The sequence below is a fragment of the Syzygium oleosum genome, unplaced genomic scaffold (assembly GCF_021117445.2).
Source record: "Syzygium oleosum isolate NSW1041296 unplaced genomic scaffold, Sole_v2.1 Sole_v2.01, whole genome shotgun sequence".
In the NCBI taxonomy this organism is placed as follows: Eukaryota; Viridiplantae; Streptophyta; class Magnoliopsida; order Myrtales; family Myrtaceae; genus Syzygium; species Syzygium oleosum.
This window is the reverse complement of record NW_026607485.1, coordinates 13,712,911-13,736,486: the sequence shown is the minus strand read 5'-3', so window position 1 is coordinate 13,736,486 and position 23,576 is coordinate 13,712,911. Positions and strand designations below refer to the sequence as shown.

At 44.4% G+C, this 23,576-nt stretch overlaps 1 protein-coding gene across 1 annotated transcript; it reads left to right on the top strand.

Annotated features, from left to right (window-relative positions):
- The first annotated feature begins 3,258 nt into the window (after nucleotides 1-3,258).
- LOC130140476 (uncharacterized) lies at nucleotides 3,259-23,576 on the top strand. The gene is made up of 3 exons (XM_056319927.1): nucleotides 3,259-3,601; nucleotides 21,192-21,482; nucleotides 23,410-23,576. The coding sequence occupies exons 1-3, from the start codon at nucleotides 3,259-3,261 to the stop codon at nucleotides 23,574-23,576; spliced, it is 801 nt and encodes a 266-aa protein (XP_056175902.1).

Genomic DNA, 23,576 nt, shown 5'->3' with positions numbered 1-23,576 from the left:
TTGGGAAAAAAACGATTCTAATTCCTAAAAAGTATTGATATTAACCTTTAGTGAGCTGAAGAGTTTCAGAAATGGACCGTCGATATAAGTTTTTCTCCTAAGCGGACAATGCGCGCCCAAACATACATATATATATATATATGGTAGCAAGATATTCTTTATTTATAATGCTCGCGTTTTATTGGTCATTCCGTAATCTTATCGTGGACTACCAATAGCAAGAATCTCCTTTTTAATCGTGGAGTAATCCAATGGCTGAAGCTGACAATAGCTCTTCTGATGAATCTAGTTTTGAAAAAGGTTTACAAATTTGTGATATAGAAACTTCTTCATTATCAACCTCAGACAGTGAAGATGAAGATGATACTCATTTTGAAATAAATGTTTTGACAAAAGAAGAAGAAATTCTTTTGCAAACAATTGACCAGATCATTGATCCTGAAACAAAAATAAAATATTTGAATAATTTTCAAAAACCAGCCTTTAAACCAATTTTTCAATCTGACAATCTGTGACATCCTGAAATTTGCCCATTTGGGATTTATGAAATGCTTGGTTTTATGAACGTACTTGTAGTTAGTTCTAGCCCGGAACTGATGATTTCTGGGATACTAACCAATAGGAAAAGGCTAATTAGGGATTTAAATTCGTGCGACTAAAGAAAATTCGATCGTGAATTGATTTTCAACCATAGAATCGTCGAGGTGACATTTTGAACCAATGTAGGACGATCTTAGGGTAGTTATGGGCCGATTCGTCACTGTCATACGAGTGGATCACGGGTGATTCCGTTTGACCACGAAATGAATTGACGAATGATCCAGAACCTATACCGAACGATTGTGCCCGACGGAACTAGCGATCGAACCTCGCGATTACATGATAATCGAAGTCATCACGAACCGAATGAACTTGCACATGACTCGATTTATTATCAGTCACGGGTCGAATATGCGAATTTCCCCAAAAGCCGCCTATTAGTTGAGAAACGCTCGAGTTACGTTATATAAAATTTAATTATTAATTAGAGCCCAAATTGGGCATCGGAAAATTAGGAAGTTACGACGGGACGTTAGGACGACGTTGTGGTTGGAACGTACAGCTTTGGATTTTCCCGAATCCTTCAGAAAAATTCAAATTCGGCAAGAAAATGGAAAAGTGACCATTTTGCCCTTGGAGGTTTATAAAAGGCAAGTGTTAAAGGGGAAGGGCATTTTGGTCATTTTGCCCTAATTTTTGAGTTGGACAATTTTGCCCTAATTTTTCAGTTGGACAATTTTGCCCTTGGAATTTTATGAAATTCCCAAATTGCCCTTGGATATTTTTGGAAAAGATTCAATCTCGGCCGTCGATCTCGAGATAAGATCAAATCTCGACCGTCGATTTGATTTGAGAGAGAAGGGCAAGATGGTAATTTGGCAATACCAATAATTGACTTTGGGATATTTAATCCCAAATCCCTCTCTCTCTCCTCACTCTTTCTCTCTCTCTCGGCTCCCACTCCTTCTCTCCCCCTCATCGCCGACCGCCCCTCCCTCTCGGCCACCGTCCGCCCAATCGTCGCCGTTCCACCGTCGAACCGTACTACCACCACCCTCACGCCGTCCCTTCCTTTCTCTCTCTCCCTCGTATGGCTGTGATTCACAGCCAAGGAGGCCGTCGCCTCCGCACGCCATCCAACCCACCCGCCGCCGTCGCCGAGCCGCCGCTCACCGTTGACCGCTGCTCGTTTTCCGCTCTAGCCGAGTTAGTCTAGAGTTCGGTAAGTCACGCTCTAAACTCTATTTAGGACTTCGGGTATCGACGGATGAATTAGGTGGAATCGGATTTAATTAGACTCGGTTTTGGCAAAATTTGGGGCTGTTTATGGATTAATTGTGCGGACTGATTTAGGGGCTGGTATTGACTGATTTTTTAGGATGAAATTGTGGTGATCCGGGGCTGATTTGATGGGAAGTTGAATGCTGGAAATTGGGGCTTGAAATGAGGAGTATTCGGTCCAATTTAAGGACTAAATGGTATCGGGTTGAGGTGCCGTGTTGTGACTGGGTTGTGGCGTTTAATATGGCTTGAAATGAGCATGGAAATGTCGAAATTGTTTACGTGTATGTGGCTGTGATTGTGGGCCGTGGGTGGCCATGAATGTTTGTTGAGTGGTGAATTGAACAATTAAATTTTGTATTGTTATGTGCACGTGTGAGCTAAGTTGAATTAATTGTCAACTAGCCGTGATTGGGTGTTTATTGAGTATGTGGAATGTGCGTGGTTTGATGCGTGCTCGGGCCAAGTGTGATCGGCCCAAATTGTTGACATGTGGGTGTTGAGCAAGTGATTGAGTGAGGAATTGTGTGGTAATGTTGTATGTGTGGTGACAAAAATCCCTGAGGCGATACCACTACGCAGGGAATTGATCCATCTTGAGGCGGTACGACTACGCGGGACGATGCCTGGTATTACCGGAGGACGACCAACCTGAGGCGGTACCATTACGCGGGTTGTGTCGTAGGTGGTGGGTGTTGAGCCTGAGGCGGTACCACTACGCGGGTAAGATACACGGCCTGAGGTGGTACCATTACGCGGGCCATGAAGTGTTGTTTTGAGTTAATCACAGTGAACCTGAGGCGATACTACTACGCGGGTCACTGGCGAGTCGAGTGTGAGATGGTTGCAGTGAACCTGAGGCGGTACCATTACGCGGGTCACTGGCGAGTTGTGTGGAAGGAATGTGATGAGACCGGAACGAATGCATGAAATGTAATTAGAACGTGCATGTGATTGGAAATGGTGTTGTTATGACTAACGTACAGGTTGCACGTTGGAAAGGCCTAGGTAAGCATAATTGTGTGCTTGCTATGTGCTGGCTGTGTGTGGTTGTGATTGTCTGGAGGTACGTGATAGCCTCGGTGGGGTTTAGGGGTGTACTTATTGAGATGTAATCTCATGGTTGTTTCAACCAAAAATTTCAGAACCCCGGCCTGAGCAATGAATGTCCCGCCGCCGCCGCCCGAGCATTTTGGAGTACCGATGTACATCGACCACGACGTTATAGAGTATCTTATAGATGACCACATGACCTGGATCAAGCATACCACGGTAGTCTGGGTAGATGTAGGATTACCCCTATGGCAAGCCCATACATATACCGCTTGGTTCTTTCGAGACGGGGTAGATGAGTTTGGCCCTGTCCGCAGATTTGATGTCCCTTTTGACAGAGTTGGAGATTGGGACCCGGCAGCCATACCTCGTCCCGACGGCAAGATGACTAGCTTAGAGACCAGTCTGGCGCAGTCTAGTCTTCACCCTGCGCCCGCAGCACCTGAGCCTTCGGGGGTCGAGCATGAACCAAAGCCTAAAGAATCGCAAGCAGGGTACGATCCGATGGACGTGGACCTCGAGGCGATTCCAGAGGAAGAACCAGAAGAGGAAGAACCCGAGGCAGAACCCGAAGAGGCCCCAGAAGATGAGCCCGAGGATGAGCTTGAAGAAGAACCGGTGCATATACCCACGTATGAGCAATGGCTCGACCCTGAGTTTGTGCCAGAGGATGAGTCCGATGAGGAGCCAGTCAAGGAGGAGCGGGTTGAAGTTCCAGCGGAGTCGGGTGACATAAACAACCCGATCGAGATCGAGGCCGAGCCGGAGTCCTTAGAGGAGCAAACAGTTCAAGGAAATTCAGATTCATATGATGAGGAGTCAGACTCGGAGTGCACACCAAGCAGAGGGCGTAGGGGCTAGGTTTAGGGGATGGGAATAGGCTTTTGAGGTGTTCCATTTTTGGTGTTCCATTAGGGGCGGAGTGCACATCAATCCTTTTTTATGTCGGTGGTTAATAGTGTAGAAGTTTGGTGTGCTTATGTATATGGTGGTTTGTAAATTGTGAATATTATATAAGTTTGGATGAGCAATGAATATGTTTATTCTCTCTGATTACCCCAGTTTTATTTGTTCGGGTATTTGTGGTTTCCGCTGGTCGATATAAATCTCTGATGAATTGAAATTTGGTCGGCGATACCCTGGGATATCGCATTATTCGACCAGAGAAGTGTGTCGCGTGCTCGATGGCTTCGGGGCATGACACAATCCCTATAATATTTCTACTATTCTTGGCAAAGCTAAGAAAACAAGTTTCAAACCCATTTCTATAACTGACCTTACTCACGAGATCAATAAACAAAAGCAAGAAATTCAAGATCTCAAAGCCGCTCAGTTAATAATGCAAAAGGACATTTTGGATATTAAAATAAAAAATTTAAAAGGAAAACAAAAGGAAGAAGATTTTGAAGAAAATAATGTTCCTCAACTCCTTTCTTCCTCTGACACAAACTTCCTTTTAATGCTTTCTGAAATTACCACCAGAAAATAGATTATCAACATTTCTATAAGAATCCAAAATGAAATTGTTTTAGAAACAACAGCCCTTTTTGATACTGGTGCAGACCTTAACTATATAAAGGAAGGTTTTATACCAACCAAATATTTTGAAAAAACTTCCCAGTCTCTCAAATCAGCATCCGGAGACAAACTGATTATTAACTACAAAATTCCTGAATGAGATTGTGAAAGACCAAATCTCTTTTAAAACTCCTTTTCTTCTCATTAAGAATATCAAACAAAATGTTATTTTAGGATCACCTTTTATCAATTTGCTCCAGCCTTTTAAAGTTTCTAAAAAAGGGATTGAAACAGAAACCTTGGGCAAAAGAATATGTTTTGATTTCATTTCAAAACCCCAAACCAGAAATTTGAATACTCTTCAAAAACATTCCATTTCTGAGATTAATTGCATAATCCAAGACAAAGAAACTCATCTTCAGTTTCTTAAAGAAGATCTTGAATACAAAAGGATTGACAAGAATCTTTCGGAAGCAAGCCTTCAGAAAAAGATTTCTGATCTTGAAAATCAAATCAAAGATTCCATATGTTCTAATATTCCTAACGCTTTCTGGTCTCGTAAGTGTCACATAGTTGATCTGCCTTATGAACTAGGTTTTTCAGAAAAAGACATTCCTACCAAAGCTAGACCTTCTCAAATGAATCACGAAGTTCTAAATTTCTGTCAAAAAGAGATACAAGAACTTCTTGAGAAAAAGCTTATTAGGAAAAGCCAATCACCTTGGAGTTGCTCTGCTTTCTATGTCAACAAAAATGCTGAACTAGAAAGAGGAGTTCCAAGATTGGTAATAAATTATAAACCTTTGAATACAACTTTAAAATGGATAAGATATCATCCAATTCCTAATATAAAATATTTGTTAAACAGACTTTATGATGCAAAGATCTTTTCAAAATTTGTTATGAAATCGGGTTTCTGGCAAATTCAAATTAGCGAAAAGGATAGGTACAAAACAGCTTTTACCGTTCCTTGTGGTCAATATGAATGGAATGTCATGCCTTTTGGACTGAAAAATGCTCCTTTTGAATTCCAAAGGATTATGAATGATATTTTTAATCAATGGTCTGATTACATTATAGTTTATATAGATGATGTTTTAATATTTTCTACATCCATAGAAAAACATTTTAAACACATCAATCATTTTATCAATATTGTGAAGAAAAATGGTTTAGTAGTTTCACCTACTAAAATATCTCTTTTCAAAACAAAAATTCGTTTTTTAGGACATTACATCCATCAAGGAAAAGTTCATAAGCATGTTGAATCTTTGGGTGGATAATTTCATCAGTTGGTCCCAAATGTTCCCACCATCTAACGAACCAATATGGAACGAGGTTGATATCAAAGTTTTCAAAAAAGAATAGCCAAGTATGAGAATTATTGGCATTCTTTCTCCAGAAAGTGTTCCACCAAGCTTGTTGGTAGTCAAAATATGAGAAGGATGATCTGTATGGAGGGGCATCGGTCGTATTGAATTTTTTCAAGGTCAATGGATCAGGTTTCCATTGAGAAGGGTGGATGACCCTGTGAATTCTGGCCGTGGAGTAATTCACATGACCTTTATCAGAAAAATGTCTGAAGGTTACAGACTTTGTTTCTTCTAAATTTTTTCATAAAATTCTGTTGTTTTGTAAATATCATGAGGGGTATAAAAGAATTTTTCAGAAAACATATTTGTGACATTCCGAAATTTCGCTCATTTGGGATTTATGAAATGAATTATTTTATTAATGTACTTGTAGCTAGTTCTCGCCCGGAACTGATCATTCCTGGGATACTAACTTATAGGGAAAGGCTAGTGAGGGATTTAAATTCGTACGACTAGAGGAATTCGACCGCGACCTGAATTTCGACCATAAAATCGTCGAAGTGACATTTTGAGCCAGTGTAGGCCGTTCCTAGCAAAGGATGGGCTGATTCGTCATTATCATGTACGTGGATCACGGGTGATTCCGTTTGATCTCGAAATGAATTGACGAAAGATCCCGAACTTATTCCGAACAATCATACTCATCGGAACTAGTCATCGATCCTCGCGATTTTATTGGTAACCGAAGTCGTTAAGGTCTGAATAAATTGCACGTGACTCGATTTAGTATCAGTCACTGGTCGTACAGGCGAATTTCCCAAAAGCCACCCGTTAGTCTGAGAAACGCTCGAGTTACGTTATATATATAATTTGAATACTGATTAGAGACCAAACCGAGCATCAGAAAATTTGAAAAGTCACTGCAGGGCCTTTGGACGACATTGTAATTGGAACGTACAACTCTGGATTTCTTCGGATTTTTCAGAAAAGTTTGATTTCGGCGAGAAACGGAGAAAGTGACCATTTTACCCTTGGGAATTAATAAAGGGTTAGTTTTATGGGCAAAGGGCATTTTGGTCATTTTACCCTCAAATTTGGAAATGACAATTTTGCCCTTGGACTTTTTGAGAAATTACAAGACTACCCTTAGATATTTTTGGGTGAGATTCGATCTAGGCCGTCGATTCCAAGATTAGATCGAATCTGGACCGTTGGATCAAAATGTGAGAGAGGGGTATTTCGGTCATTTGGCAAAAATGGTCAAAACTTGGAAGTTAAGTTAGACCATTCTCTCTCCTCTCTCTCTCTTCCCCATTCGGTCACCCCCCCACCGTGAGCCTCCCCTCCATCTCTCTCCCTCCCGCCGTCGCCGCCGCACCGCCCACCGCCGCGCCGCCGCCGATCCGCCGCCCTACCCTCACGCCACCTCACCGCCGTTCTCTCTCTCTCCCTCTCGGTTTCTTTTCCCTTGGCCGTGAGCCAAGCCACCCCACCGTGAGCCGATCGCCGCAGCCGGGAGCCGTACACCGTCGCCACCGTAAGCCGCCGCAAGATCGCCGTCGATCGCCACCGCTTTTCACTCTAGCCGCGTGAGTCTAGGGTCAGGTAAGTCGCGCCCTAAACCCGACTTAGGATATTGGGTATCGACGGGTAATTTTGGTTGAAATCGGGTTTATTCGGGTACGGGATTGTACGGATTAGGAGTAAAATCAATTGGTGGGCCTAGGATTGAATTTGGGAAAATTTTAATGGAGACTTTGAGGACAACAGTTGGCTGTGAGTGACTGTTCAGTGGGCTGTGACGGGTCGATCGGGACGCAAATTGGATTTTTAGAACCGGCAATTAACAGTGAGAAAGTGTCGCGAAGGACCGGAATTGATTTGACGCCATTTGGTTGGAGAAAAATGGCAAATTGTGTGTTTAATATGTGTTGGAACTACGACTGGGTTGAGATGATGAAATTGAGTGCATGGTTGTGTAATTACATGATTGAAAAATGCCTGTTGGGTGCACGCTTGAGCCAAACTGATTTATTTATTAAAAATTGGCCATGTCAAATGCTTAGTGAGCATGTTTTGCGTGTGAATTGAGGCGTGCGCGAGCCACGTGTGATTGGCCAAATAAGTGTGGTAAATGTTTGTTGAGCATGTACATGAGTAAGAAAGAATTGTGGTATGACATGTATTCGTGGAAATTGTGCTGTCCTGAGGCGTGTACTTAAACGCGGGTTGCGCAGTAGATGGTAGGTGTTGAGCCTGAGGCGTGTACTCCAACGGGGGCAAGAAACATGGCCTGAGGCGTGTACGTTAACGCGGGCCCTGAAGTGTTGTGATAAGTGGATCGCAGTGAACCTAAGGCGTGTACTGTAACGGGGGTCACTGGCGCGGAATGTGGAAAAGAGATAATGAGAACGGAATGAGTGCATAACATGAGATTTGTACATGCATGTGATCGTATGTGAAGTGCCTGCTATGTAATGATTTAGTGTATGTGTGATTGTGCTTTGTGATTGTCTGGAGGTACGTGATAGCCTAGGTGGGGTTTAGGGGTGTACTTACTGAGATGTAGTCTCATGATTGTTTCAACCAATAATTTTCAGAACCCCGACCCGAGCCATGAATCCTCCGCCATCGCCACTAGAGCGTTTTGGGGTACCAGTGCACACCGAGTATGAGGTTGCAGAATTTCCTATGGGTGATTGCATGACCTGGATTAAGCATACTACGACTATTTTTGTAGAGGTAGGACTACCCTTATGGGAGACCCATGTCTATACTGCCTGGTTCTTCCGGGATGTAGCAGGGGATGAGTTCGGGCCCGTTAGGAGTTTCGATGTTCCGTTTGACTTAGTTGGGGATTGGGACCCGTCTGCTCTACCCCCGATAGATGGAGAGTTGACCAGTGCAGAGATTAGTTTAGCTCAGTTTGGTTTGCATCCAGTGCCCGCAGCTCAAGAATCTTCCGGGGCTGAGCACGAACCCGAGCCCGAAGGATCGCAAGCAGAAGACGACCCGATGGACATAGATTTAGAGCCAATTCCCGAGGAGGAACCAGAGGAGGTAGAGCCCGAGGCAGAACCCGAGAACGAGCCTGACGAGTCTGAAGAGCCTGAGGAGGATCCAGAGTATATACTCCCATTCGAGCAGTTTATGGATCCCAATTTCGTGCCTGAGGATAATTTCTTCGAAGTACCGGCTGAGGAGGATCAGTTTGAAGTTCCATCCGAATCGGGTGACATTAATCACCCGATTGAGATCGAGGCAGAACCAGAGTCCTCGGAGGAGCAGACTGTTCAGAGGAGTTCGGATTTGAATAGCGAGAAGTCGGACTCAGAGTGGACGCCGAATAAGGGGCGTAGGGGCTAGTATAGGGGTTGAAAATGGGTTTTTGGAAGAGTACCATTTTTTAGGTTAGAATGTCAAGTCATCGGTTCTTTTTGGATATCGATGTTTTATAGTACGATGTGCGCATGTATATGATGGTTTGTAAAATTGTGAATATTATGGTATAAGTTTTAATGAGAAAAGAATATGTGTATTCTCCCTATTCTCCCCAGTTTTGGTTGTCAGGGTGATTTGTGGTTTCCGCTATTGAATTAAATCTCTGATGATAATAAGTGAGGTCGGCGATACCCTGGGATGTCGCAACTATTTTGACCTAAGAGGGATGTCGCGTGCTCGCTGGGGTTCCAGGGCGTGACAATATTTCTGGCAAAAATATATGGATCCACATTATAAAAGCCATTTTCAGCATTGCAAATGTTTTGAAATATTGTTTTATGGAAAAATTTTGATTTTGGAAGGGTTGCTTGGGTACCCTGGGTAGACTGTATGACCACCTCGCTAGAAATTGTTTTTCCCTTTGCCTTCTGAGTGGCTATGGGAGATGGGTCTATCGCCATGGAAGGCTAAGGCTGTGTATTGAAAGCCTGTTGGAGAAGCTGTAAAGCCTCTTCTTGTGATAATTGTGTTATGTCATATTGAGAAAGTTTATTAAAGTCAGAAGTTTGAATTGGTATCAGAGCGAGGACCGTTCGATCTATACTGGTCGAGACCCTGGGGTAGTAATTAGGGAGATATTAGGCTCCATTTGTTTGGCGGAAAATATTCTCCTTTTGGAAAATATTTTCCCGGAAGTCATTTTCCTGAAAAATGTTTTCCTAGAACACAATTTTCTGGTGTTCGACTAAAATCTAAAAAAGTTTCGGAAAATATTTTCCTGTGTTCGGCGACCGTCGATCCGGCGGTGTCAGGCGGCCGGTGGCGGCGACCAGCGGCGGCGGCGGGCGGCGTGCGGCAACCGGCGGCCGCGGCGGTGGTGGGCGACCGCGGCTCCCGCGACCGGGCGGCTCCCGGCGACCGGGCAAGTGCCGGCGACCGGGCGGCGCCCGTCGACCGGCGGCGGCGGGCGGCGGGTGGCGGCGATGGCGGGCGACGGCCGACGGCGGTGACCAGCGATCAACTTCCTCTCCCACGGAAAATATTTTCCCTCCCATGGGCAATTTTGCCTTCACTTTGGGGGAAAATGATTTCCTCTTTGTGAAAAGAGGAAATCATTTTCCTCAAAACAATGAAGGATTTGGGGGTGGGGAAGGAAAACATTTTCCGCCCCCGAACACCAGAAAATGCAGAAAATGTTTTCCGGGAAAATATTTTTCCGGAAACGAACGGAGCCTTAGTGAGTTTTAGGGCGGAATGAGCTACACGTGCCTCCAGATGGTTTGTTGTGATTGATTGAGTAAGATAATTGTTGCGGTAATTGAAATGCAGGTGCGTTTGGACCTGAGGTACGTTTTCAGACTCTTGTGATTGTAGCCTCGTGATTGGTAGTGAAGGATTGCTAATTCCTGAGTGGAATTATAGTAGGTAGGAGAGTGGTAGAATTGTGACGATAAGCAGCGAAGGAAGAGGTGTAGGAAGAGTCCCAAGAAGGGGCGCAGGTAGAAGAACAAGGAGTAGAGGTCGTGCTCGAGCTAGAGCCGTAGAGGACCTTGGAATGGGTGCAGGAGCGATAGAAAATCTTGGGGTTAATGCTGGAGCTGCAGTGGACCCTAGAGTGGAAATTAGACCTGCTGAGGACCCTAGAATGGAAGCAGTCATGAGAACCTTAGAACAGATCGGAAATCTGTTAGGACAGTAGACTCAGGAACGAGCTGCTACGATTACCCAAGCTGCCGAGGCCGCTGTGGCCATTGCTGCCGTCAATAATAATGAGAATCAAGGGCAGGGGCAAGTGGTTGTGAATGGACCGATGCATCAGCTGGTGGAACAGTTTATAAAGCTAAAACCGCCTAAGTTCTTTGGAAAAGGTGACGCTGAGGCTGCACCTAGATGGGTAGAGGAACTCGAGAAAGCTTTTGAAGTGTTAGAGTGCACTGATAATGAGAAGGTAACTCTGGCGGTATATCAATTGCAGGATAATGCGAACGATTGGTGGAAAGCCACCAGAGATAGGGTTTTTCCGGAAGGTACAGCCCGGACTTGGACTGCTTTTACCGAAAGTTTCTATGAGAAGTATTTCTCGGCCAGTGCCAGGGAAAGGAAGTTAGCTAAATTTATGAGACTCCGTCAGGGTCTGATGACAGTAGATCAGTATGAAGCGGAATTTGCGAGATTATCTAAGTTTGCGCCAAGAATGGTGGAACATCCCAATGACAAGGCGCGAAGATTTCGGGACGGATTGAAAGCTGATATTCGTAGCCAGTTGTTACTGGTAAATCTGAGGACGTACGAGGAAATATTTGATAGGGCCCAGATTTTAGAGCGAGATCAGGTGGATAGGGCCGCCGCTTCTAGGTCGAGATTTGTCCAGGGTAGGGACAATCGTAATCCTGGGAAGAGGCTGATGTTAGATAATAGGCGTTTTACTCCGTTAGTTAAAAGAAATATTGGGAAGCCAGTCCGGATCTTGAATGGTCCGTGTAGAATTTATGGAGGTAGACATGGAAATTGACCTTGTCCAACCCGGGGCGGAACGTGTTTTTGATGTGGAGGATTTGGTCACCACATAAGGAATTGCCCCAACCCCAGACAGAATAGGCCGCCTGCATTGCCGCCCCCTCGGAATGGGAACCAGACTGGAACGACCCAGACAGCAAACCAGAGTAGGCCTCTAGCGCAAGGACGAGTGTATGTTATGGCCAGACGAGAGGCTGAGAATGCACCAGGGGTTGTCACAGGTACGATTTTTCTGTGCAACCATGCTGCGTATGCTTTATTTGACCCTGGGGTGTCCCATTATTTCATATCGAAACAGTTTGTTGAGTTGATTGGATTGGAACCGCAATTGCTTGATGTTGTGTTATGCGTGACAACTCCCTTGAATGATAAAATGCTAGTCTCATTGGGGTGTACAAATTGTAAGATCGTGATTGGGGATAGGGAGGAGAAGATTGATTTAGCAGTTCTACCTATGTACGATTTTGATGTAATAGTGGGAATGGACTGGCTATCTAAGCAGAGGGCCGTAATGGATTGCAATAGCAGAGTGATCCAATTTAATCCAGTTGGATATCCGGAATTCAAATTTGTGGGAAGTCGAGGAGGACCCTCGATTCCATGGATTTCTTCGATGGAAATGACGAAACTGTTAAATGAAGGGTGTCAAGGATTTCTAGCTGCAGTAGTTGATTCGACGGCTGAAGAGTCGAGACTTGAGGATATAGCGGTAGTGTGTGAGTATCCCGATGTGTTTCCTCAGGAATTGCCGGGATTACCGCCGGAAAGAGAAGTAGAGTTTGTAATCGAGTTGGCACCCAGAACTGAGCCAATCTCGAAGGCACCTTATAGGATGTCGTTGTCGGAATTAAAGGAATTAAAGGTGCAGATGCAAGAATTGTTAGACAAGGGATTTATTCGTCCGAGTGCGTTTCCGTGGGGAGCGCCGGTTTTATTTGTAAGGAAGAAAGATGGATCGTTGATGTTGTGTATCGATTATAGGTAGCTGAATCAGGTGACGATAAAAAATAAGTACCCTTTACCGAGGAATGATGATTTGTTTGATCAGTTGCAAGGGGCTTCGGTATTTTCTAAAATTGACCTGAGAACGGGATATCATCAGTTGAGGATTAGGAAGGAGGATATACCGAAGACGGCATTTAGGACGAGATACGAACATTATGAATTTACGGTAATGCCGTTCGGATTGACAAACGCCCCGGCTGCCTTTATGGATCTAATGAATCGGGTGTTTAAAGAATTTTTAGATCGGTTTGTGATCGTGTTTATAGATGATATATTGGTTTACTCGAAGAGCTTAGAGGAACATGAATTTCACTTGAATCGAGTGTTGCAGACTTTAAGGAAAAACGCACTATACGCTAAGTTTAGCAAGTGCAAATTTTGGCTCAAACGAGTAGCCTTTCTCGGACATGTGATCTCCGGAGAAGGAATTTCTGTGGATCCATTGAAAATTGAGGCAGTAATGAAATGGCTTAGACCGACGACAGTAACAGAAGTTCGGAGTTTTCTGGGTTTGGTTAGATATTATCGTTGTTTCGTGGAAGGATTTTCGTCGATAGCAACGCCGTTGACGCATTTATTGAAAAAGGAAACGAGATTTGAATGGTCAGATAAATGTGAGAGGAGTTTTCAAGAATTGATGCATAGATTGACAACAGCACCAGTGTTGACTATTCCGTCGGGACCCGGAGGATATGAGATATATAGTGATGCGTCGTTGAAAGGATTGGGATGTGTACTCATGCAAAATGGATGAGTAGTAGCTTATGCGTCAAGGCAGTTAAGGCCGCATGAATTGAATTATCCGACGCATGACTTAGAATTAGCCGCAATTGTATTCGCCCTAAGATTTGGCAACATTATTTATGCGGAGAGAAATTTCAGATTTATACAGACCATCAGAGCCTCAAATATTTGTTTTCTCAAAAGGAATTAAACATGAGGCAGCGTCGGTGGATGGAGTTATTGAAGGATTACGATTGTGAAATTCTATATCATCCCAGAAAGGCTAACCGGGTAGCCGATGCTTTGAGTCGTAAGTTGAGTATAGCCCATTTGATGGTCAAGGAGTGGACACTGTTGGAAAAAGTGCGAGACTCGGAGTTTAGATTTGAAGTAAGTCAAGTCTCGAGCTTGTTGGCTACGCTTAGGATTGAACTAGAGATCCAGGCCAAAATTAAGATGTTGCAATCTTCGGATCAGGAAACCCAAAAGATTTTAGAGATGGAGGAGGCCAAGAGAAATCCAGACTTTCAGGTATCTGAAGATGGGGTATTAAAGTCTCGTGGACGATTATGTGTGTCTGACGATGTGGAACTCAAGGAAGAGGTTCTGTCAGAAGCACATCGTAGCAGTTATAGTGTCCACCCAGGCAATACTAAAATGTATCGAAATTTGAAGCAATACTATTGGTGGAACGGTATGAAGTCGGATATCGCTAAGCACGTGGCTAAATGCCTGGCGTGCCAACAGGTGAAGGCACAACATTGTAAGCTTGGAGGATTGTTGCGACCGTTGGAAAGCCCAGAATGGAAGTGGGAGCATATAACTATGGATTTTGTGTCGGGATTACCGAGAAGCCAAAGAAATCATGATACTATTTGGTGATTGTCGACAGATTGACCAAGTCGGCATACTTTTTGGCTGTGCGGAAGGACTTTGCATTAGATCGATATGCTGAATTGTTCGTGCAACAAATAGTTCGTTTGCATGGTGTACCAGTGACTATTACCTCAGATCGTGATCCTCGATTTACTGCCAGTTTTTGGAAAAGTCTACAAACGGCCTTGGGATCCAAGTTACAGTTTAGTACAGCTTACCATCCTCAGACAGATGGCCAGTCTGAGAGGACGATTCAGACTCTAGAGGATATGCTTCGGGCATGTGTGCTGGATTTTCAGGGTAAGTGGAAAGAGCAATTGCCATTAGTGGAGTTTGCTTATAATAATAGTTTCCAGCAGAGCATTGGAATGGCGCCTTTCGAAGCGCTATATGGCAGGGCTTGTAGGACACCCATGTGTTGGGACGAAGTGGAAGAAAGGACTATAACCGGGCCGGAGCTAGTCGAGCAATCGATTGAGGCGGTTAAGATTATACGCGAAAGGCTGAAGACAGCGCAGAGCCGTCAAAAGAGTTATGCAGACAGAAGGCGAAGGCCTTTGGAGTTTCAAGTAGGGGATCACGTGTTTCTTAAAGTATCGCCTATGAGAGGACTATCCAGGTTCGGTAAGAAAGGGAAGCTGAGTCCACGATACATGGGACCTTTTGAGATATTAGAAAGGATTGGAGAATTAGCGTATCGCCTTGCGTTACCACCAAACCTATCGCAAGTGCATAATGTGTTCCACGTATCGATGCTGAGAAAATATGAACCGGACCCGACACATGTGCTGAATTATGAGGAGATAGAGGTTGATAACAAGGTGTCTTATGTCGAGAGACCATTAAGGATTACAGACCGAAAAGAACGGGTTCTGAGGAACAAGACAATCCCGATGGTCAAAGTTATTTGGGAGCACCACGGGACTTAAGGCGCAACTTGGGAAAGTGAAAAGGTGATGCAACGTCAATACCCCCAATTGTTTGAGCAGTAGTAGGAATTGTAAATTTTTTGGGTAGTGGTGAGATTTGTAAATTTCGAGGATGAAATTTTTGTATGGGGGGAAGATTGTGACGTTCCGAAATTTCGCTCATTTGGGATTTATGAAATGAATTATTTTATTAATGTACTTGTAGCTAGTTCTCGCCCGAAACTGATCATTCCTAGGATACTAACCTATAGGAAAAGGCTAGTGAGGGATTTAAATTCGTACGACTAGAGGAATTCGACCGTGAACTGAATTTCGACCATAAAATCGTCGAGGTGACATTTTGAGCTAGTGTAGGCCGTTCCTAGGAAAGGATGGGCTGATTCGTCATTATCATGTACGTGGATCACGGGTGATTCCGTTTGATCCTGAAATGAATTGACGAACGATCCCGAACTTATTCCGAACGATCGCACTCATCGAAACTAGTGATCGATTGTCACGCCCCGAACCCCATTGAGCTCGCGACATCCCGCTCCGGTCGAATGTTTGCGACGTCCCAGGAACATCGCCGACCCAATCCCAAATATCAGAAACACATGCGGAAGCGAATATAAAACCCCTGACTATAAAGACGACGATGGGGTAGCTCAACCAAACAGTCAAATAACAACAACATTCATTTATATACAATGCCAAAGCATTATACATACAAACATCATATTATACACGAGCTTAGCAAACAAGCATTCACAGCCACCGACATAACAAAAAGGATAAGGTGGCTTGGTTAACCTAGCTTCACTATGGGACGACCTATTCTGTGCAACCCCTAAATTACCCTAGGGAAACCTACTGGTCGCCCTCTTCCCTTCTGCTCCTGCGTCTTCTGGCTCAAGCCCCCGGAGGATCATCTGCAGCTCCACTGGGCACTATGGACAGTTCTTCAAACTTCTAAAAGAGGAGGAGGGTCTCCCGGGTCTAAGGCTGGGGGTCTGAAAGTGGTGGTTATACAGCCGTGAGACGAATCTCAATAAGTGTACAACCCCAAACCCCACGTAGGCTCTCGCATACCGCCAGACGAAACACACATAACATGCAACGATCAACCATACTTACAAACACATGCGCACCTACCTAGAACCCATCATGCACGTCCCTGCACGTCAGATAATAACACAACCCACATCCCCCAGTAATACATCACAGCTACACACGTGCCTCGATTATAAGGCAAAACCTACTTGGGCACGTCCCATACCATGCCTAGCAGTTTTTACCCTATAATTGAACGCTACGATACCCGATACAAGCCACACTCGCACACGAACTCACCCCACACGTCCACTTTCTCAAACCAGCTCATTCCTAATCTTTTCCACCACTACCGCGCCCGCGTAAAACGCATCAGGCCAACGGTCTTCTGACCTCGTCAGGCATCGTCACCCCGTCGGACCGGGCATCGTCACCTCGTCAGGGACGGCATCGTCCCGCGTAAACGAACACGCCTCAGGACGGAATCCTACCTTTCCACTTCCTTTTCTACCGCGCCTGCGTAAAATGCATTAGGCCAACGGTCTTCTGACCTTGTCAGGCATCGTCACCCCGTCGGGCCAGGCATCGCCACCTCGTCAGGGACGGCATCGTCCCACGTAAACGAACACGCCTCAGGACGGAACCTTTCTAACCAATCCTACATTCCCGTACCTTCGTTCCACTCATACCACACATACCACCTAGCCACATATACACAAGGCCACACACAATCGCACACTTCACATACACTTCACAAATATACATTCTCGCCACATGAATACCACACGATCACCCATGCTTGGCACACGAACTCAACGCACAATCATACCTTCACGCCTCATGGCCACACACTCTCGGCACACAATCACGCCACATTCAGCCCAAGACACAATCCAGAATCAACCAACAATCACAAATCATACAATCGCATATACGAACTCCAAAAATTCTAAATTTTGGATATATCATAAAACACATCTTGATCAACAATTCTTATGAAGAACACAAAATCTGGTTCAGTCTGCAACCATGCCTTTTTGTCCCTCGAAATCAGACCAAAATCAGTTCGCTCTAACAGACTGTTTTGTCCTCAAAATACATTTCTTTCAACACCCAAATCACCTTGAAAAGATTTGAAATTTTTATATGTCATAGAAAAGAGAGTCACCAACAAATTTTGTGAAGAATTTTATTGAAAATAGATCTGGAAAATTTTATAAACATTCGGCAAGACAGGAAGGTCGGGATGAACAGTGTTCCGAGCGGTTTCAATACGGTCTGAAAATGGGTTTTCGCACGACCCAAATGGCCTCAAAAAATTCCAAATTTAAAATATGTCATACTTCTAGATGTTGGGAGAAACTTTAATGAAGAAAACTTCCTCAAATTCGGCCCCCAAAATTCTCCACAAAAATAGCAAACTGGACAGGTACAGTAGTCACAAATCCGAAAATCACACCAAATCCACGAATTCAAACCGTAATCGTTCCATATCATCACGGCCCTATCCGAACCTCCCAAACTTCATATTTCCACCCCTCAATTCAGTCCATGACTACCGAACATCCAGCCTCACTCCAAGTCCCAAAACAACCACACAAATCGCCTAAACCGAGCTCTAAACACGTCCTACAATACCCGAGGTCCTAGGGAGAGTTTGGGGAAGTCACTTACCTAAGAAAAACGCGACAAACTGGATGGACAAGGGGCTGGAATAGCCGGACCAGCAACAGCAGCAGCAGCGGCGAACGACAGCCGGCGGTACTCCTCCGCCGGCGACGATCACGGCAAGGAAAAGAGAGAGAGAGAGAGAATTTCGGGAGAGAGAGGGAGAAAACGGGAGAGGAGGGGCTGATCGTGGGGGAGAGGGGATGGCCGGAGGTGAGGTGAGAGAGAGTGAGGAGAGAGAAAGGCAAGGTTTGACTAAATGGTCAAAATTTCCTTTAATGACCAAATTGCCCTTCTCTTCAATGGCTTGGATTAAATCTAGACAAATAATTGAGGGGCAATTTTGTCCAACTTAATCTGAATTATTGGGCTGATGGTTATCCATAAAATATCCCCAAAATAAATCTCCAAAATTCGAAATACCCCAAATTAGGCCTAGGGGCAAAATGGTCATTTTTTCGGTCCAGAATCGAAATCCATTTTTTTGCAGAAATGGGTGGCCCCAAGGTTGGCCAAGCCAAAAACGTCATCAGCCGCTCAAAATTGTCACTTCCAAAATTCTCGATTCCCGGGCCCGAATTCCAAGAAATGACTAGAATCGAACAATCGCGACTTTAGCTTATCTCTTGCTAACGGGTGGCTCATTAGGATTACGCGCTCTTGACCCGTGATCGACACTAAGTCAAATCACGTTTAAGTTTGCTCGAACCAAGGCGACCTCGATTGTCATGTAATTGCGAGGGTCTGTCGCTAGTTCCCTTCAGACACGATCAATCAAATAGATCGCTCTCTGTTGGCCTAAAACATTCCCTCGACAATCCTTCTGGTCGAAAGCCGAACCAAGGTCGAGTTCTTTGGTCGTGCGAACTCAATCCCATAATGGCCTTACCCCTAAGGTTAGCATCTCGAGAATGTGCAGTTCTGGGTGAGATCTCACTATAAGTGCGTTGGCCAAAATATTCATTTCATAAATCCCAGGAAAAGGATCAAAAATTCAGACTGTTGCATCGATCCTCGCGATTTTATTGGTAACCGAAGTCGTTACGGTCTGAATAAATTGCACGTGACTCGATTTAGTATCAGTCACGGGTCGTACAGGCGAATTTCCCAAAAGCCACCCGTTAGTTTGAGAAACGCTCGAGTTACGTTATATATATAGATAATTTGAATATTGATTAGAGACCAAACCGAGCATCAGAAAATTTGGAAAGTCACGGCAGGGCCTTTGGACGACGTTGTAATTGGAACGTACAACTCTGGATTTCTTCGGATTTTTCATAAAAGTTCGATTTCGACGAGAAACGGAGAAAGTGACCATTTTACCCTTGGGAATTAATAAAGGGTTAGTTTTATGGGCAAAGGGCATTTTGGTCATTTTACCCTCAAATTTGGAAAGGACAATTTTGCCCTTGGACTTTTTGATAAATTTCAAGACTACCCTTAGATATTTTTGGGTGAGATTCGATCTGGGCCGTCGATTCCAAGATTAGATCGAATCTGGACCGTTGGATCAAAATGTGAGAGAGGGGTATTTCGGTCATTTGGCAAAATTGGTCAAAACTTGGAAGTTAAGTTAGACCATTCTCTCTCCTCTCTCTCTCTTCCCCATTCGGTCACCCCCCCACCGTGAGCCTCCCCTCCATCTCTCTCCCTCCCGAACTCTCTCTCTCTCCCTCCCGCCGTCGCCGCCGCACCGCCTACCGCCGTCGATCCGCCGCCCCACCCTCACGCCACCTCATCGCCGTTCTCTCTCTCTCCCTCTCAGTTTCTTTTCCCTTGGCCGTGAGCCAAGCTGCCCCACCGTGAGCCGATCGCCGCCGCAGGGAGCCGTACACCGTCGCCGCCGCAAGATCGCCGTCGATTGCCACCGTTTTTCACTCTAGCCGTGTGAGTCTAGGGTCGGGTAAGTCGCGCCCTAAACCCGACTTAGGATATTGGGTATCGACGGGTAATTTTGGTTGAAATCGGGTTTATTCGGGTATGGGATTGTACGGATTAGGAGTAAAATCAATTGGGGGGCCTAGGATTGAATTTGGGAAAATTTTAATGGAGACTTTGAGGACAACAGTTGGCTGTGAGTGACTATTCAGTGGGCTGTGATGGGTCGATCGGGACGCAAATTGGATTTTTAGAATCGGCAATTAACGGTGAGAAAGTGTCGTGAAGGACCGGAATTGATTTGACGCCATTTGATTGGAGAAAAATGGCAAATTGTGTGTTTAATATGTGTTGGAACTATGACTGGGTTGAGGTGATGAAATTTAGTGCATGGTTGTGTAATTACATGATTGAAAAATGCCTGTTGGGTGCACGCTTGAGCCAAACTGATTTATTTATTAAAAATTGGCCATGTCAAATGCTTAGTGAGCATGTTTTGCGTGTGAATTGAGGCATGCGCGGGCCACGTGTGATTGGCCAATTAAGTGTGGTAAATGTTTGTTGAGCATGTGCATGAGTAAGAAAGAAATGTGGTATGACATGTATTCGTGGAAATTGTGCCGTCCTGAGGCGTGTACTTCAACGCGGGACGATGCCCGGTATTACCGGAAGACTGCCAGCCTGAGGCGTGTACTTCAACGCGGGTTGCGCAGTAGATGGTAGGTGTTGAGCTTGAGGCGTGTACTTCAACGGGGGCAAGAAACATGGCCTGAGGCGTGTACGTTAACGCGGGCCCTGAAGTGTTGTGATAAGTGGATCGCAGTGAACCTGAGGCGTGTACTGTAACGCGGGTCACTGGCGCGGAATGTGGAAAAGAGATAATGAGAACGGAATGAGTGCATGACATGAGATTTGTACATGCATGTGATCGTATGTGAAGTGCCTGCTATGTAATGATTTAGTGTATGTGTGATTGTGCTTTGTGATTGTCTGAAGGTACGTGATAGCCTAGGTGGGGTTTAGGGGTGTACTTACTGAGATGTAGTTTCATGGTTGTTTCAACCAATAATTTTCAGAACCCCGACCCGAGCCATGAATCCTCCACCACCGCCACCAGAGCGTTTTGGGGTGCCAGTGCACACCGAGTATGAGGTTACAGAATTTCCTATGGGTGATGGCATGACCTGGATTAAGCATACTACAACTGTTTTTGTAGAGGTAGGACTACCTTTATGGGAGACCCATGTCTATACTGCCTGGTTCTTCCAGGATGTAGCAGGGGATGAGTTCGGGCCCGTTAGGGGTTTCGATGTTCCGTTTGACTTAGTTGGGGATTGGGACCCGTCTGCCATACCCCCGATAGATGGAGAGTTGACCAGTGCAGAGATTAGTTTAGCTCAGTCTGGTTTGCATCCAGCGCCCGTAGCTCAAGAATCTTCCGGGGCTGAGCACGAACCCGAGCCCAAAGGATCGCAAGCAGAAGACGACCCGATGGACATAGATTTAGAGCCAATTCCCGAGGACGAACCAGAGGAGGTAGAGCCCGAGGCAGAACCCGAGAACGAGCCTGACGAGTCTAAAGAGCCTGAGGAGGATCCAGAGTATATACTCCCATTCGAGCAGTTTATGGATCCCAATTTCGTGCCCGAGGATAATTTCTTCGAAGTACCGGCTGAGGAGGATCAGTTTGAAGTTCCATCCGAATCGGGTGACATTAATCACCCGATTGAGATCGAGGCAGAACCAGAGTCCTCGGAGGAGCAGACTGTTCAGGGGAGTTCGGATTTGAATAGCGAGGAGTCGGACTCAGAGTGGACGCCGAATAAGGGGCGTAGGGGCTAGTATAGGGGTTGAAAATGGGTTTTTGGAAGAGTACCATTTTTTAGGTTAGAATGCCAAGTCATCGGATCTTTTTGGATATCGATGTTTTATAGTACGGTGTGCACATGTATATGATGGTTTGTAAAATTGTGAATATTATGGTATAAGTTTTAATGAGAAAAGAATATGTGTATTCTCCCCAGTTTTGGTTGTCAGGGTGATTTGTGGTTTCCGCTGTTGAATTAAATCTCTGATGATAATAAGTGAGGTCGGCGATACCCTGGGATGTCGCAACTATTTCGACCTAAGAGGGATGTCGCGTGCTCGCTGGGGTTCCGGGGCGTGACAATATTTCTTGCAAAAATATATGGATCCACATTATAAAAGCCATTTTCAGCATTGCAAATGTTTTGAAATATTGTTTTATGGAAAAATTTTGATTTTGGAAGGGTTGCTTGGATACCCTGGGTAGACTGTATGACCACCTCGCTAGAAATTGTTTTTCCCTTTGCCTTCTGAGTGGCTATGGGAGATGGGTCTATCGCCATGGAAGGCTAAGGCTGTGTATTGAAAGCCTGTTGGAGAAGCTGTAAAGCCTCTTCTTGTGATAATTGTGTTATGTCATATTGAGAAAGTTTATTAAAGTCAGAAGGATTTCCTATAAGAGGAATAGGTTCCTTTTTGACTTGGCTGGAAATGGTAGTAATATTCGCTGGCTGTTGGGCAGCCTGAAGCCAGGTCCTGATATTGGTTAAGCCGGAGGGTTTTTTCTCTGAAGATGGTTCTGCAAATTGTTTTCCTTTCTCTCCTTGTGGGCTTGTTGGGCGGTTTGGGAGATATTTTCCCTGTAAAAATTCTCTTGTGAGAAAATCTGGAAGAGAATTTGAAGAACCTTTTATGAATTCTATTTCGAAATAAAAAATAGATAAAATGGCTTGCCATCTGGCAAAAATCTGTTTAGAAGCAATATTTTGAACATCTTTCTGCAAAACATCTTTTGCAGATTTGCAATCAATCCTTAGTAAAAATTTCTGGTTCAAAAGATCTCCATGAAATTTTGAAATAGAAAGTACAATAGCAAGAATCTCCTTTTTAATCGTGGAGTAATTCTTTTGACAATCATTCCAATGCTTGAAGACAAATTGAACTTTCTATATTTGATAAAATTTGATATATATATATATATATATATATATATATCATGCATTAGTATAGAGGTGTCGGGCCTACTTGTAAGTGATATGTCGAAAAAATGAATTTAAAAAGGGAAAATGCTATGTTCATTAAATTTAGTTTCCAAAAAAAGGTGGTGTTGTTTTTACGCCTTTTTTTATTATTAAAAAGACCCTTTTTATAGTTAACTTAACAAAATGTCATTCATTGTTTTATACGCACTTGCATATATCTTCTTCCTAGTTTGTATATTGAATCAAGGACAATATTATAGCTTCGCGATGTTTATGTTGTACTTAGAGCATCACGGCATCGCTGCCCGCACCACAAATACCCTCGCTTGCGAACTCCCTCTGTCAAATTCAAACATGTAGACCAAATGACCAGATTCAAGGGTAGCTCAAGTTTGGTAGAGTCGTGTGTAGTTTTGAAATGCTTCGTAACAATTGGAGAAAAAAGGAGGGTTTGGCAAGCATTCCTACAGCTCGAGAAATTTCTCTTTAATGGTTAGAGTGCATTTTGATCTTGGAGTCAACTTGCCGATGGAAAATCGGGCTTCAGCAACATCATCCAACAAGTATGATGACCTCCACTTTGAGTAGTTTTCCTCTCTTTTTTTCCCTTCTACAAATTTTTTTTAGGTTCTCTTAGTTTGATCATCAGAGCCATAACGAGACAGTTTTGGACATTGGTAATCAGACGCAAGGCACCTACAGTGCCCGACATTGCCGAAGACTATGAAATGTCGATGGACTCAAAGTGGAGTCGAATAAAATTCATTCTTGAAATCGTCACCAGAGATGCATGA